This window comes from Neophocaena asiaeorientalis, unplaced genomic scaffold (genome assembly GCF_003031525.2).
Source record: "Neophocaena asiaeorientalis asiaeorientalis breed wild unplaced genomic scaffold, Neophocaena_asiaeorientalis_V1.1 scaffold275, whole genome shotgun sequence".
Taxonomy (NCBI): Eukaryota; Metazoa; Chordata; class Mammalia; order Artiodactyla; family Phocoenidae; genus Neophocaena; species Neophocaena asiaeorientalis.
This window is the reverse complement of record NW_020173679.1, coordinates 8,006,754-8,020,843: the sequence shown is the minus strand read 5'-3', so window position 1 is coordinate 8,020,843 and position 14,090 is coordinate 8,006,754. Positions and strand designations below refer to the sequence as shown.

At 46.6% G+C, this 14,090-nt stretch overlaps 1 protein-coding gene across 1 annotated transcript in view; it reads left to right on the top strand.

Moving 5' to 3' along the window:
- Positions 1 to 339: 339 nt before the first annotated feature.
- The window catches only part of PGD (phosphogluconate dehydrogenase), a 15,400-nt gene continuing 1,649 nt past the window's right edge, over positions 340 to 14,090 (top strand). The window contains exons 1-9 of the mRNA XM_024749700.1: positions 340 to 490; positions 1,108 to 1,183; positions 1,883 to 2,062; positions 4,224 to 4,289; positions 4,874 to 4,992; positions 6,705 to 6,774; positions 9,684 to 9,818; positions 11,421 to 11,610; positions 13,826 to 13,956. Coding sequence (XP_024605468.1) covers positions 483 to 490; positions 1,108 to 1,183; positions 1,883 to 2,062; positions 4,224 to 4,289; positions 4,874 to 4,992; positions 6,705 to 6,774; positions 9,684 to 9,818; positions 11,421 to 11,610; positions 13,826 to 13,956 — 975 coding nt within the window. The 5' untranslated portion in view covers positions 340 to 482. The remainder of the gene's footprint in view (positions 491 to 1,107; positions 1,184 to 1,882; positions 2,063 to 4,223; positions 4,290 to 4,873; positions 4,993 to 6,704; positions 6,775 to 9,683; positions 9,819 to 11,420; positions 11,611 to 13,825; positions 13,957 to 14,090) is intronic.

The following is a 14,090-nucleotide window of genomic DNA, read 5'->3' as shown; positions in this document are numbered from 1 at the left end:
ATGGACCCTTGGACAACAGGCGGTCAAGTGCCCGCTACGTTAGAAAGCGCGGCCCGACGTGAGCCACCACCCTTCCGCACCGAGCCGCGGAGCACAGCCCAGGCCCTACGCGTCCTTTGCCCCGAGCCAGAGCCCGGCCCCCGCCGCCTTTCCCCTCGTCCCGCGCCTGCGCCACGCCCCCCGCGCTCTCTGGGGAGATGGCATCGATGTGCTCGGCGCTCTCCTGAGCCAGCCCTAGGGGTGGGCGGGCCCATTTGCCTCAGGTGGTCTAACAGGCGCCGGGGCGGACCAATGGCGTGGCCACATGGCTCCGCCCCTTCCTTGCGATTGGCCGGCGCTGGGAAGCCGCGGCCTGGGCCTCGGGAGGCGAGCTGGAGAAGAGTTCAGTCCTGGTCGTCCGCGCTGCGGCTCGCTGCTCGCCGGATCTCCTCGGTCCAGCCCGCTCTGCCGCCGCCGCCGCCCCCGCTGCCGCCGCCGCCGCCATGGCCCAGTGAGTGGCCGCCCGCGGGCGGCCGGGGAACTTTCCGAGGGCCGACGCGGAGGCCGGAGTCGCCCCAGACGTCGCCTCGCCCCGGGGGTCTTCTGAGCCCGGCCTCCTGGCGCCCGGAGCCCCGGCCCTCCAGGGAGCCGCCAGACCCCGAGCCAGCCCCGCGGCCTCGCCTTTTCTCGGACCCAGCCCCTCTGCCCCTCGCGGCGGCGCAGGCGGATCCGGTTCCTAGGAAGGGCGCGAGGGGAGGGGACAGGCGTGGCCGCGGGAAGCCCGGGCTGCTGGACGGTCCGGCTGTGGGAGACGGGAGGCCTGGAACGAGTCGTCAGCAGCTCGGATAGAGCGCAGAAGGGGCTTAGTGCCGTGGACCCCCTCCTGCGGGCCTGTTTGGTTGGCCCAGGAGAACATGAGGACCCGTTAAGTGGCAGAGCGGGGTGGCCCGCCTCGAGTTTCACGGAAGGCTGCAAGCCCGGGGTCTAAAGTGCAAAAGGGAGGAGGGGGTTAGAGGAAAGTTAAGACGAGTTATCAATCACAGCAAAAGCTAGGAAGCTCAGGGTCCCTGACTTGGAATGAATTAAGTGCAGCTGACGGTTTCCTTTGTTCCTTTCCCCGTCTTTTAGAGCGGATATTGCGCTGATTGGACTGGCTGTGATGGGCCAGAACTTAATTTTGAACATGAACGACCACGGCTTTGTGGTAAGTTAGGAGGGGCACACTCTTCCCTTACGGGTTCTTGTTGCCTTAGTCTGAGTGCTGGTGACCGTTCTGATTCCGAAGAACCCATATAACGTGGAGCATGGTTCTCTTTATATGTGCTCTGTTGCTGCTTAGGACATTTTTTGCAAGAGATCGAGAAGCACCACTTTGCATGTGGGTGTGGGAGGGGCAGCTCCACAGTTCTCTGAGGAAGGAGAGTCCTGCTAAATGTATCTGCAGGTTCTGTCAGTTCTGCAGCCTTGAATAAACCTGTCGGTATCCTACGGAGGAGAAGTCCCGCTGGGAGTATAGATTTCTGACTTTATTGCCTGATGGGATCTGGTGAAACGTTCCGGTGTGAATACTAAACTGGCTTAAGTTACAGGATTATCAGTGACAGAAGATAACAGTCTGGAACTAGCTTGTTGCAGATTTGAGTCCTAACCAAATAGCGACAGACTCTTATCTAGCCTGTTAAGTTTTGGGCAGTTGACATTTGCCTATATTCGGTTCTTTGCCTTTTCATCCTATTAAAATTAACTTTATGGGGATCAGTCAGCACTTGAGTGGGGAAAAGGTAGAATCAGGGTCCTACCTCCCCAAAACCTTGGGCTGCATAGACATTCCATTGTCACTTGGTCCTCAGTCTGAAGGTCTTGTATGTCCCAGATCTCCTGATCAGGCCTTTTGTCCTTCTAGGTCTGTGCTTTTAATAGGACAGTCTCCAAAGTTGATGAGTTCTTGGCCAATGAGGCGAAGGGCACCAAGGTGGTTGGTGCTCACTCCTTGGAGGAGATGGTCTCCAAGCTGAAGAAGCCTCGGCGGATCATTCTGCTTGTGAAGGCTGGTCAGGCCGTCGATGATTTCATTACAAAACTGGTGAGGCCAGCTCTCTCCCCGCTGCTACTCGTGTGACAGAACGTCTCTCGTTCCCTTCCTTTAGCTATTTCACTTTTTTTTTTTTTGGCCGTGTCGGGTCTCTCCCATTCTGGCGCGCGGGCTATAGAGTGTGCAGGCTTAGTTGCCTCGCGGTATGTGGGATCTTAGCTCTCCGACCAGGGATCGAACCCACATCCCCTGCATTGGAAGGCGGAGTCTTAACCACTGGATCCCCAGAGGAGTCCCTCACTTCTTTTTGCTTAAGAAATTTTGTCCCTTTTCAATTTTTGGATATGATCTGCTCAGTTCTGACAAAATGTTGCTTAAAAGTCTCAGTGTGGGTTAACTTGACTGGCACCAATTAAGTAAAAACATACCCTCAAGTGGTAATAATTCTTAGTATATAAAATTCTGAGGACAACAAGAGACACGTCCATAAGAATTCATTATCAACCAGAATAGAAACAGTAGTAATCTCAGTGAGCTCTATCTTTGATATTCAAAAAAAAAAACTTATAGTTTTGATTGGGTATTATGAATGTTTAGTGCTAGTCACTATTAAACCTTACTGTCCAAATTTAGAAATAGACTTCATTTTTCTCAGTATTCCTATAAAGCAACAATTCTCAAATTGTTGTATCATTTAATATAAATGACAAGAGATCCCCCTAGGGAGTCCTAGCAAATGTATCTTTTTTTGGAAGAAGAAAGTAGGCACCTGGGTGGTGCTGGCCGTGCTGTGGTAGGTGGCTGCCTCTGTGCAGTTCTGGTCCCTGATCATCAGCTGGGGGGGCGTTTGCGTCACAGAGGTGCTGACCTTGGTTCTTTGACACATTGTAGTCTGACCCCTTATTTAGGCTTTCCGCCACCTCAGGGCCAGGGGATAGTGGACCCATTTGTTCGTGGTCACCGCCATCTGTACTCTCCCCAGCTTGTTCTCACCGGAAGCCTGATGGCCACTCCTCCACTGGGGTGTCTGTGGGAGAGGAGGGGCCGAAGGGACAGCTGCCTTTTCCCCAGGGAGCGTGCCCGGCACCTTCTGGTCAAAGCGCTGTTGCTGTAAGCTTCTGGGGGGACGCCTCTAGGGCCCTTTTCCTCAACATACCTCTGGGGGAAGATCACACTGTATTAACCAGGAGGATTGCCCTCACCATCAGTAAACGGAAACAACCTCATTGCCAGTGCCCTGCAAAGACAGTTTTCATCGTCACCAAGAACTTTATTGAACAACGTATTCATTAATCGAAAGAACTTTTTGGCCAACCCCATCGATACTGAAAAACAGTTCTACAGTACAGTATCAGCTCTGAAAAACCCAAGGCATTAGCCATTTGGAAGAAATGTTTTGTTGTGAGAAGTGTTGTAACAATAAAGGAAAGGGATGAACATTCCTTTCCCAGAGGAGTGATGTTACCAGTGGGGTTGTTTCTACAGGGAGAGGAATTTGTAACCAGTGTGCTACCGTTAAAAAAAAAAAGAAAGACCTAGAAAGGAAGAACGTTGTGATAAAGGACACACCAGACTTTGTGTAGTAAGATGCCAAAATGCCTATGGTCAGCTACAGACAGAATGGACTGAAAAATGGTAGAGTACTCTTCAGCATAGGACAGTGTTAAGTAATGTTACCTGGAGCCTTGTTGGGGGAGACTGAATAATGAACACAGTACTAAAGCCAGCCTGACTGGTGTGGCGTTGGGAGATACTCTGGTTCAAGGCTTGATCTCTTGCTGCCATCTCCAAGTGGCGGTGATCAAATTGTTTATTCATACACAAAACCATTTGTTATTTACTGGACCCCTACTCTGTTCTAGGCAGAGATTTTATAGGTCTTTTAGAGCTAATCCAATCTGGGAATAAATATCAGGCAGGTGGTACACATTGGAAACACAGAATTTTCCAAGTAGGTTTTGTTCGTTGTAAAAATCTTAGTTAAAAAGGATTATTTCGGTTGTAGAGAGTTCTGACTGGGTTTGCTAGCCCTGAGCTTTTAAATAGGGTCTAGCTCTAGCCCCAGAGAGGACTGTTGAAGATTAAATAATATATGTATACTTTCAGACAGGGTTTATTTGGGATAAATTCTTGTTTGCTTTAATTGGTCAAGGTATGTTTATTTTTGTCTTTTATTTTTTTGGTCCGCCTTAATGCTGGTGTCTGGTTACAGGTACCCTTGTTGGACACTGGTGACATCATCATCGATGGAGGAAATTCTGAATATAGGGATACCACGGTAAGCATTTTTCAGTCCACATTCTTCCAGGTTCTGAGAACATTCTAGAAAAAAGTACCAGCACTGCACCTGTGACAGAAGAGTAGATGTCTTTCTGTGGTGCTCTTTTGGGATTGGCCATTAAGACATACCTGATGGATGAGGTTCTCATTAGTCACACACGTAACTGAAAAGAATGACTGCTGCTTAGATACGGCAGGCTGGGCGCTTATGCTTAATCTTCCCTTCCTGTCCCGCCACTCCATGATACATCAGTGTGCAATGTGGGTGAGCACCACTGTGCTGATGGTCTCGTGTACAAGGTCGTTTCCTGTAAAACGAGAATGTATGTTTAGCTTTATTATTTCCCTTTGAGGACAGGGTAGCCATATTAAACTTCCATGGATTTTTTTTTTTAATTCCCAAACAGAGGGGATTAGTAAGTCAGAAAGGGGATTAAATTTCCTGAATGACTAGGTTATTAGTGGATCCTTGGGTCATTTAAATCAAATGTGGGATCTCCATACCTGTCTTGTACCTCTTCTCATTCAGTGGGAGAAACTGATTTTAGGGAAGCATGACGAAATTCTTTTTCTCTCATGTAGAGACGGTGTCAAGACCTCAAGGCCAAGGGAATCTTGTTTGTGGGGAGTGGAGTTAGTGGTGGAGAGGATGGGGCCCGGTATGGCCCATCACTTATGCCAGGAGGAAACAAAGAGGCTTGGTGAGTACCAAAGGCACCACCCTTGCGTCGACACAGGGAGCCTGAACCTTGAGAACGGGTGAGCCGTGAGCAGTTCTGCCACCCGATCTCCTCTGTGCAGTCTGAGTGTTGGAGATGGGAGATGCTGGAAATATTTCTTTTATGTATACATTTTTTTGCTTTGACATAACGCGTGTGCCTGTTCCTCCTTTCCTTTTTTCTTCTGTTATTTCCTCTAGCACCAATAATGGAAGTTCTAAGTAGGCTTCAAGGGTTCAGAGGCTTTAATGAGGCAGCTCAGATAATGTCCTGTGCACTGTCTGGACTTAGGAGTAGGGTCTGCCTCTTCAACTCATATATGGTGTATTTAATCATTGTGAGTAGTGGCAAAATCAGACAGGGCCTCTTTCGTCGCAGGGAATGAGGTGGAAAATTTTTATTTGACTGGGGAAGAAAGGAATTTTACACTGCTCACTGTGTTGTGTCTAAGAGGAAGGGTTGGCCGCAGAAGGGGGGGGATGCTTTGGTGATGATGTAGCAGGAGGGCTGTATAAGGCATAGGCTGTGGGTGATGAGCGGGATAGAGGATTAAAATGAAAAGATGCAAGTAATTAATTATACATAATGTAGACTGAAGGAAACACCGCTGTTGAGACTGCAGGAAGAGAGAAAGCCAGATAGAGGATGATAGAGAGATGGAGCAGAAGAGAAAGAAATAGAAAAGGAAGGATCCTTGTGAGGGAGACGTGGGAAGGCAATGTGCTTTTCCGAGTGAGTTTGGTTTCCGAATATTCTAGACTTATATTAGGCATTAAAGTAAGGAGTGATCAAACCTAATCCCCAAAGGTGAGGGGTTGACTGGGGAAGATTAGTCTTTTAATTACCTCCCTAATGATTAAGTCTGGGGATTCTCTTCAGTATGTTAAAGTCTAGAAATAAAGGCCTTCCTGCTTCTCAAAAACTTAAAAATATTTATTTTGGGGTACCGCTAAGTGGACTGTTACAAATGCAGACAATACACATGAAGAAGTCTGCTATACAGAGGTGCTCTAGTTCTCATTAATACATTTTCTCACACTGACCTGTTAGAAGCAGAAATGGTACTTTTACCTGAAACAATCAGTCAAAGTTCAGGGAAGCTCTAAAAGCTTAAGATGTAGCTAACCCCAGCCCCCTCCTCCTGAGCGTTCACTTTGCAGCCCTGTCAAGTTTTGTGTCTTTACCAAAACCCTTTTGTGAAGGCTTTATTGGTCAAAAGTGAGGAGAACAGTAGGGAACAGTGTCAGGAGTTACTCTGTGTGCCTCGGGGAGGCGGGGAAGGAATGAAGAACAGTTGCTTTTTCTCTGGATGATAAGGAATGTAGCTCTTGGAAACGCTGCATGGTTCTTTCTGTCCAGAGTCCTGCTGTGCTTGATAACATACGTCCAGACTGATAGAAGCAGTCGCTACAGGAACGGCTTGGAATCACAGCTTCTTCTGATAGTGCAATAGAAATGTCTTCTGGGGCTTTGCTGACCCTCTTACCCAGCCTTTTTGTCTCCTGTCTCAAATCAGATAGTCCGCAGCATCTGACTGATTTACCTTGAGGACTTAGCTTATTCATTACTTTTTTGTGGGCACTTCCACCGACTGCTAGAAAGGAAACAATTGGCGGGCGATGGGGAGTCCTTGAGAATTTCGTGGAGACCCAGGCCCCTTGTCAGCAGCTGAACCACCCACTTCCTTCCTACAGGCCCCACATCAAGGCCATCTTCCAGGGCATCGCCGCAAAAGTGGGGACTGGAGAACCCTGCTGTGACTGGGTACGTTGTGGGCCCCCCTGAAGCCAGTTGGCGCCACGGGCATTGACATGACCAGGTGCAGAGCAAGGATCACCATGGTCCCAGCAGTTTGCTTTGTGACATAAGCTCCTAAATGTTTACGTCGCTAGCACAGACAATGCCGAAAATGCATCAATTGTACATGTCCTTGTATCTTAATTGGAGGTTGATATTAAAAGCAGCCCTTGTCAATTCATCTAAAATATGGATTCCTTAAAAAAGGAACATGAAGGGCTTCCCTGGTGGTGCAGTGGTTGAGAGTCCACCTGCTGATTCAGGGGACGCGGGTTCGTGCCCCGGTCTGGGAAGATCCCATGTGCTGCGGAGCGGCTGGGCCCGTGAGCCATGGCCACTGAGCCTGCGTGTCCGGAGCCTGTGCTCTGCAACGGGAGAGGCCACAACAGTGAGAGTTCCGCGTACCACAAAAAAAAAAAAAAAAAAAAAAAAAAAAAATAAAAAAAAAAAAAAAAAAAAAAAAAAAAAAAAAGGAACAGGAATGATGAGGTGAAGTAAGATTTTCTTCGTCATGTTACTTCATGGCTAAAGAGAGGATGTCAAGGGAGTTGCCTGGTGGTCCAGTGGTTAGGACTCTGCACTCTCACCGCTGTGGCCTGGGTTCAATCCCTGCTTGAGGAACTAAGATCCCGCAAGCCGCATGGCGTGGCCAAAAAAAACCCAAAGAGAACAAGAAAGAAAGAATGTCAAGGGGGTAGGGGAGGAAAAGAAAAGAGAGAGAGAATGTCAGAATCAAAAGTGGAGTTTGCTCCCTGGGGTAGGTATTCTGTGCTTAGAACAGAGTAAGCTGCAGCTCTTCGCCCTCACTGAATGTGAAGGAGGCCAAGGCAAATTCTTTCCTTCCCTATATTTTGTGTTGCTGGTAAAATAAATTTTATCCCTTGTTACAGCCTTAGTCCATCCCATGGATGAAAAAAAAAACACTAGGCAGGGGAGACCTGAGTTGTCTTTCTGGCTCTCCATTGACTAGCGGTGTGACATTAGGCAAGTCATTTTCTTCCATGGGCTTCAGTTTTCTCACCTGTCAAATATGGGGGTTGGACTGGATGACCTCCAAGTTCTCTTTAGCTCCTGATCCCCTTGAATTTTATCCTATGTGCCATTTTTATGATGTTAGTTTTGCTTTATATGAGATAAAAGGTAAAGAAGCAATGAGGACTTGGGCCCATGGGGGATGAGGGGAGTCCTCCCCCCAGGCCTGACAGTGCCTGGTGACTAAGCCGCTCCTTACATTTTAACCAGTGGTCACTGAGTTCAGTCAGAACCTGCTTAGCACTGAGAGACACTGGTGCTGTGATTTAGAAGCCTGAGTAATTTTGTCACTAGTGTGAAGGATTGGGAAGGGAGCTTTTGTTCCTTGACAATACACTGCTGCAGTAAAAAAACAAAAAAGTACAGTGACAGTAACTTCTTTTTAGATATATTTAGGACATAAATCATGAGGAAATTAACAGTACTTGCCTGTGTATCTTGATCAACTCCTGTTGACTTCCCATAACCCCAAGCCTTACTCTTAGGGTTACTGAAAAGAAAAAGCTGGTATAGATACTAAAAGCAGGCACCCCTTAGCTCAGTTTTGAAGTTACAGGAAGGAAGGGGTGAAGCAAGGTATTATTGGCCATGTTACTTCATGGCCAAAGAAAGTGTCAAAATCAGAAAGGGGGAACTTCCTTGGTGGCACAGTGGTTAGGAGTCTGCCTGCCAGTGCAGGGGGACATGGGTTCGAGTCCTGGCCCGGGAAGATCCCACATGGCGCAGAGCAGCTAAGCCTGTGTGCCACAGCTACTGAGCCTGTGCTCTAGAGCTCGTGAGCCACAACTACTGAAGCCCGCGCGCCTAGAGCCCGTGCTCCGCAGCAATAGAAGCCACCGCAATGAGAAGCCCATGCACCACAGTGAAGAGTAGCCCCCGCTCACCGCAACTAGAGAAAGCCCACGCACAGCAACGAGGAGCCAACACAGCCAAAATAAATAAAAAAAAAAAAATCAGAAAGGGTAGGCCAGCGATGGAAACATAGACAGAGGAAGTCTATGTCAGGGTGGCAGTGTGACAGCATCCACCCCAGCAGTGCTGCCAGCACTGGTCCACCGGCAGGCATATCCCTGTCATGGTGACGGGAGTGTCTGACTGCAGAACTCTCCTTGTTCTGACTCCTTGCCTTCCAACCAGTTTTCAGATAATCTGGCTTCCGAAGTAGCTTGTCCACAGGGACAGGATGTGTTGATCAGACTAATAACACTTGTAACCATTAAGATACATAGTTAAATTTCTCATCATAAATTTACAGACTGGTATTCTGATTTTATACATCTTGCCAGCTTTATTAGAAATCAGTACCTTGTCAGTTTTGGGACCCTGGCAAGAACACATTTCTGGGCTTACAAGGGCAGACCTTGCATCTGAGGTCATTTTATCTCTTGGTGGCCATTACAACTACAGTACATTTATATATTGTTTAAAGTACAAGTGACTTAATTAGCTTCTTTTCACCTGCGGTTGCTAGAAAAATAACCAGGGAAAAGAAGACTCCTTTTACTTGTGGGAGGGGGCTGGGGAGTGGGGAGTTACTTTTAATAACAATGAGAAAGAATGGAAAATGTAGGCTAAAGACCTGTGGGTACTTCACAGTGAATTTGGGGATTTTGAAAAACCTTTAAAGGAATGAATTTGGAGTTAGTTTACAATAGCATCGTGCTGGATTGAAGCTTGTGTTGAGTTGTTATATGATGATTCTTCTTTTGAAAATACTGTAAATATTTGTTCGTATTTGTTACTTTTTTGTATGGGGAGGGAGTCTTGCCAAAGAACTGGATGTGGACTTCTCTGGTGTATTTCCTGGCTCCCTGAAGACCTCTTGGCGCTTGTGGCTCTAACAGGTCGGGGACGAGGGGGCAGGACACTTTGTGAAGATGGTACACAACGGGATAGAGTACGGAGACATGCAGCTCATCTGCGAGGCCTACCACCTGATGAAAGACGTCCTGGGCATGGAGCACAAGGAGATGGCAAAGGTGAGTCCTGGGCCCTGGGTGGGGGGAGCGCTGCTCAGGTGAGAAGGCTTTGCTGGTGACGATAAGTCCTTCCTCATTCTTTTTCCCTTGGTCATTCTGGTGGCCTGGATGGACTCAGCCTAATCTAAGGGAAGCTCTCAGTAACAGGACCATAAAATTTGATAGCCAGTCACTAAGCCAGAAGTTCCCAGAGACTCTTGGTGTAATCCTCTCTCCCAGTCAGGGACCCTGACTGTGTGTCAGGCCTGTGTCACTTAATTGCCTGGTCTCGTTTGATCCTCCGTTGGTCCCATGTGGGAGGTGCAGCAGAAGCTCGCTTTTCTGATCCAGGTGGGACTGGCTGTTAGACAGCTATTCAAAAAAAGGTAGTCAAAGTTGGGAAACGTAGCATTTCCCCCAACATTTTATTATGAAAATGTTCAAACATACAACAAAATTGAAAGAATTGGACAGTGATCAGTTACATACACACAACCTAGATTCTACCATTAACATTTTACTCTGCTTACTTTGTCGAATATTGTCCATCCGTCTATTAGTTTTATCTTTTTTAAAAAATACACTTCAAAGTAAACTGCAGACATTTGTACTGTTTTCTGTAAATACTTCAGCATCATTAACTAGGCAAACATGTAACTGAAAATATAGGAAGGTGCGTTCAGTCACTCATCATTTCATGGAGAGCCAGGTCCTTCTTTTACGTGTGGCTCTGCTGATTAGCATTCTAATCAGCTTTCTTATCTAGAGTTTGTAGTTTCAGTTATTTCAAGTGGAACATGATTTAAAGACACTTTCGAGGCACACAGTGCAGAATCCTTCCAGATTTTTTATATTCTTTTCCCTCCTAATTTTAAAATTTGTGTTGGGAATTCCCTGGTTGTCCAGTGGTTAGGACTCTGCACTCTCACTGCCAAGGGCCTGGGTTCAACCCCTGGTTGGGGAACTAAGATCCAACAAGCCATGCAGTGGGGCAAAAAAAAAAAAAAAAAATTGCGTCATCCCCACTTATTTTGTTCCACTAACTTGCCTTTATTGTTCTTTCCAAAACAGTTTGACTTAGTTTTCATAGAAACATTGCTTTTCTTTTTGTGTTCATATTTAATTGGTTTATATAATATGAGTGCCAGGCACTGTTTTATGTTGGGGATATATTAGTGGAAAAAACAAAGTCCCTGCCCCCATGGCCCTTGGAAAGATAGACAGTAATGACTGAATATATAAAACTTGTTCGTGATCACTATTATAAAGAAAAGTAAATGGGAGGAAGAGGCTGCTCTAGATCGGGTGATCAAGGAAAGTGACTGTACGAAAACCCAAGCGAGGTGAGGGGACACCTGGCTCTGAGGAAAGCACTGGCCTGGTGACCAGAAAATCGGCATGAACAGGTTGAAATCAGAAGCAGCTGACTGTTGGTTAGCATAAAACTCAGCTGGTGGCAGAAGTGTTCGGGTGTCCTGCAGAGGAGCCTGGTAGCCTCAGGGGTTGAGCAGGTTGTGAGCATCGGTCAATATTTACATGGGAAAGGGATGAATCAGTTAAGGGAGCATCTCCGGTATAATCCTAGGTTCTCCCACATTGTTTTCTTTCACATCCTGCACACAGGCCTTTGAGGAATGGAATAAGACAGAGCTGGACTCATTCCTGATTGAGATCACAGCCAATATTCTCAGGTTCCAAGATACTGATGGCAAACACCTGCTGCCAAAGATCAGGGACAGCGCGGGGCAGAAGGGCACCGGGAAGTGGACCGCCATCTCTGCCCTGGAGTACGGCGTCCCCGTCACGCTCATCGGTAACGCTCAGCTTTGGATTGAACCTTTTCATCTCACTGTTTTGACCCTGGTGTCTTTCTGGCAACTAAGAGTTACCAGATCTCTCAGAGAATCTGTTCAACCCTAGTCGGCTTTCCGAGTGTGGTCTGCTCTTTCTGCCCTTGAATAAGTTGACAGTGTGAGAGAGGCTGAAGCTGCTTTTGAATCTCTTCTTTGTAATCCTTCTGTCAAGAATGTGAGCTTTGAGATAAATTCAAAAGTTACTAACTGTCTTAGCCAGTTTGACTTTGGGGATCGTTTTAACATTAGTGATTAAATTATAGTCAATGACCTAAGATCTTTCTAATAGGGAAGCTAACTGTAATGGAATTTTTCATACAAAAGTTCACAGAATAATAAAAGTTTATGTATTCAACATTTATTACTATTTTGCTGAGGTTTTTTTCTCAGATATTTGAGGAATAAAATATTACCTAAGCATTTCCAGTCCTTTAATATTCTTTTCCTAAGTTCCTTCCCCTTTTTCTTTTAGAAGAAAACTACTGTCCTGAAGTGAGTGTATATCCTTCCCATCCATGTTTTTTATCTTGTCTTAATGAGCTAAGCATCAAACTCAAAAAGTTGTAGAGAGAAGGAAATAATAAAAAGCAGAAATAAAACAAAAATAATAAGGGGATTAACAAAACTACATGATGGTTCTTTAAGAATAAGATAGATACGTTCTGTCAAGATTGGAAAAGGAGAATGGAGGCTCCTGGTCTGCTTAATGAAGGCTGATCTTTGCTCCTGGCAGAATGGTTCCCCCTGCAGTAATAAAACAAGTTTTCTTGTTGGCTCTTCCAGACATAGGTTGCCTTTCCCTCTCTAGTCTCCTCCTGCCTTTGGTTTCCTGTTAATTATGCCTGACTGTGTTTACAGTGGACTGGGTAGTTGCAGGCACAGTAAGGAGGGAAGCAGTTTGCTTAGTGCAGCTCTACAGAGAAAGAAGTTGACTGCTTTTTAGCTAATCTGAGTGCTACCCTGGGCGGGGGCCCAAGGGGACAGTAACTGGGAGCAGTTTATTCATCACTGCCTCAAAACGAGTCCTACTCTCTTGTTTCGGAGACTTTGTACCCTACCTTCCAGCTGATGGTAGTCAGGCTTCCTCCCTGGCTGCGTGCCATTCTTGTTTGTTGAACTGACGGGGAAATGGGTTTTCCAGCTAATCTTTAGGTAACCCCCGGAGGGTTACGCCACACTCGCCTCTTCCTGCTTTTTGTCTTCTGAAGCTTCCGCCTAAGAATGCTAAGTCATCCTGTGTGTGCACTGCAGGCGCCCAGAGAGCTGGGCAAGGACAAGGACAGGGAGACACCTGCTCTCAAGTTTATGGCCAGAACCCTCTCCTCAGAAATAAAGTCCTCTGTTAGTTCCCAAAGGTTTTACTTCATTCTGTCTGTTGGGGGAAAAAATGGTTAATTAATTATATAAAGTGTCAACTGGGCAAGCATTTATAAGTGATAATTTTTAAGATACTAATATCTTAATATTAAAATACCATATTGGGGACTTCCCTGGCGGTCCAGTGGTTAAGAATCCGCCTTCCAGTACAGGGACGCGGGTCCGAGCCCTGGTCGGGGAACTAAGATCCCACATGCTGCACAGCACAGCCCCCCTCCCCAAAATATTGAAATATTTTTTATTCAAATGAAGTCAAATTGTGAAACTGTAATGGTGACCATGGACATAGCAAAAACTAAACTGTAAGAATTAGAAAATGGAGTTTTTTGAAAGAAGTCTCAGTGTACTCGTTTCAAAGTGATGAGTATTAGTGCTTCAAAAGAAAAGAAATGAAGTCTTTGGTGACCGTTTATAAAATAAAGTCCTCGCAAATGAAACTGAAATTTTACTGGAGGACCAACACTGAGTAATTCTTAATGATGGTGGTTTTGCTCTTCGTTTTTTCCCCATAAAATTCCCCTTTGAAGTTCATGGTGATCTTTGAGGTTGAATACGTATATTTATGTTGGAGACTGACTTGGAGTTTTCATTTTCAAATTAACCGTTAGAGCTTTTTATGAAAGTTCTTTCTGATGCAGGTTAGCTTTGCGGCCGAAGGTTGAGACTTTGCGCTCGAGGTAAAACTGGAAATCGTGCTGCATTGCTCTTTTCCCTCATCTTCTCTGGCTCGTGTGCGCTCCTCCTCGGGTTCTGCCTGTGAGTTGTGGTGACTTGTTATCTCCCCCTCCCCCCACATAGGAGAAGCGGTCTTTGCTCGATGCTTATCATCTCTGAAGGATGAGAGGATTCAAGCCGGCCAAAAGCTGAAGGGGCCTCAAAAGGTCCAGTTCGAAGGAGATAAGAAATCATTCCTGGAGGACATTCGAAAGGTGGGGTGCCGCCCCGCAGTGGCAGCGGGGATGGGACTGGTGGGGAGAAGACCCCGAGGCCATGGGGAGGACGTGGGGTCTGTCCAGCCTTGCCCGTTGATCTGATATGCAGCCTTTCCTAAACCCTGTCCTCG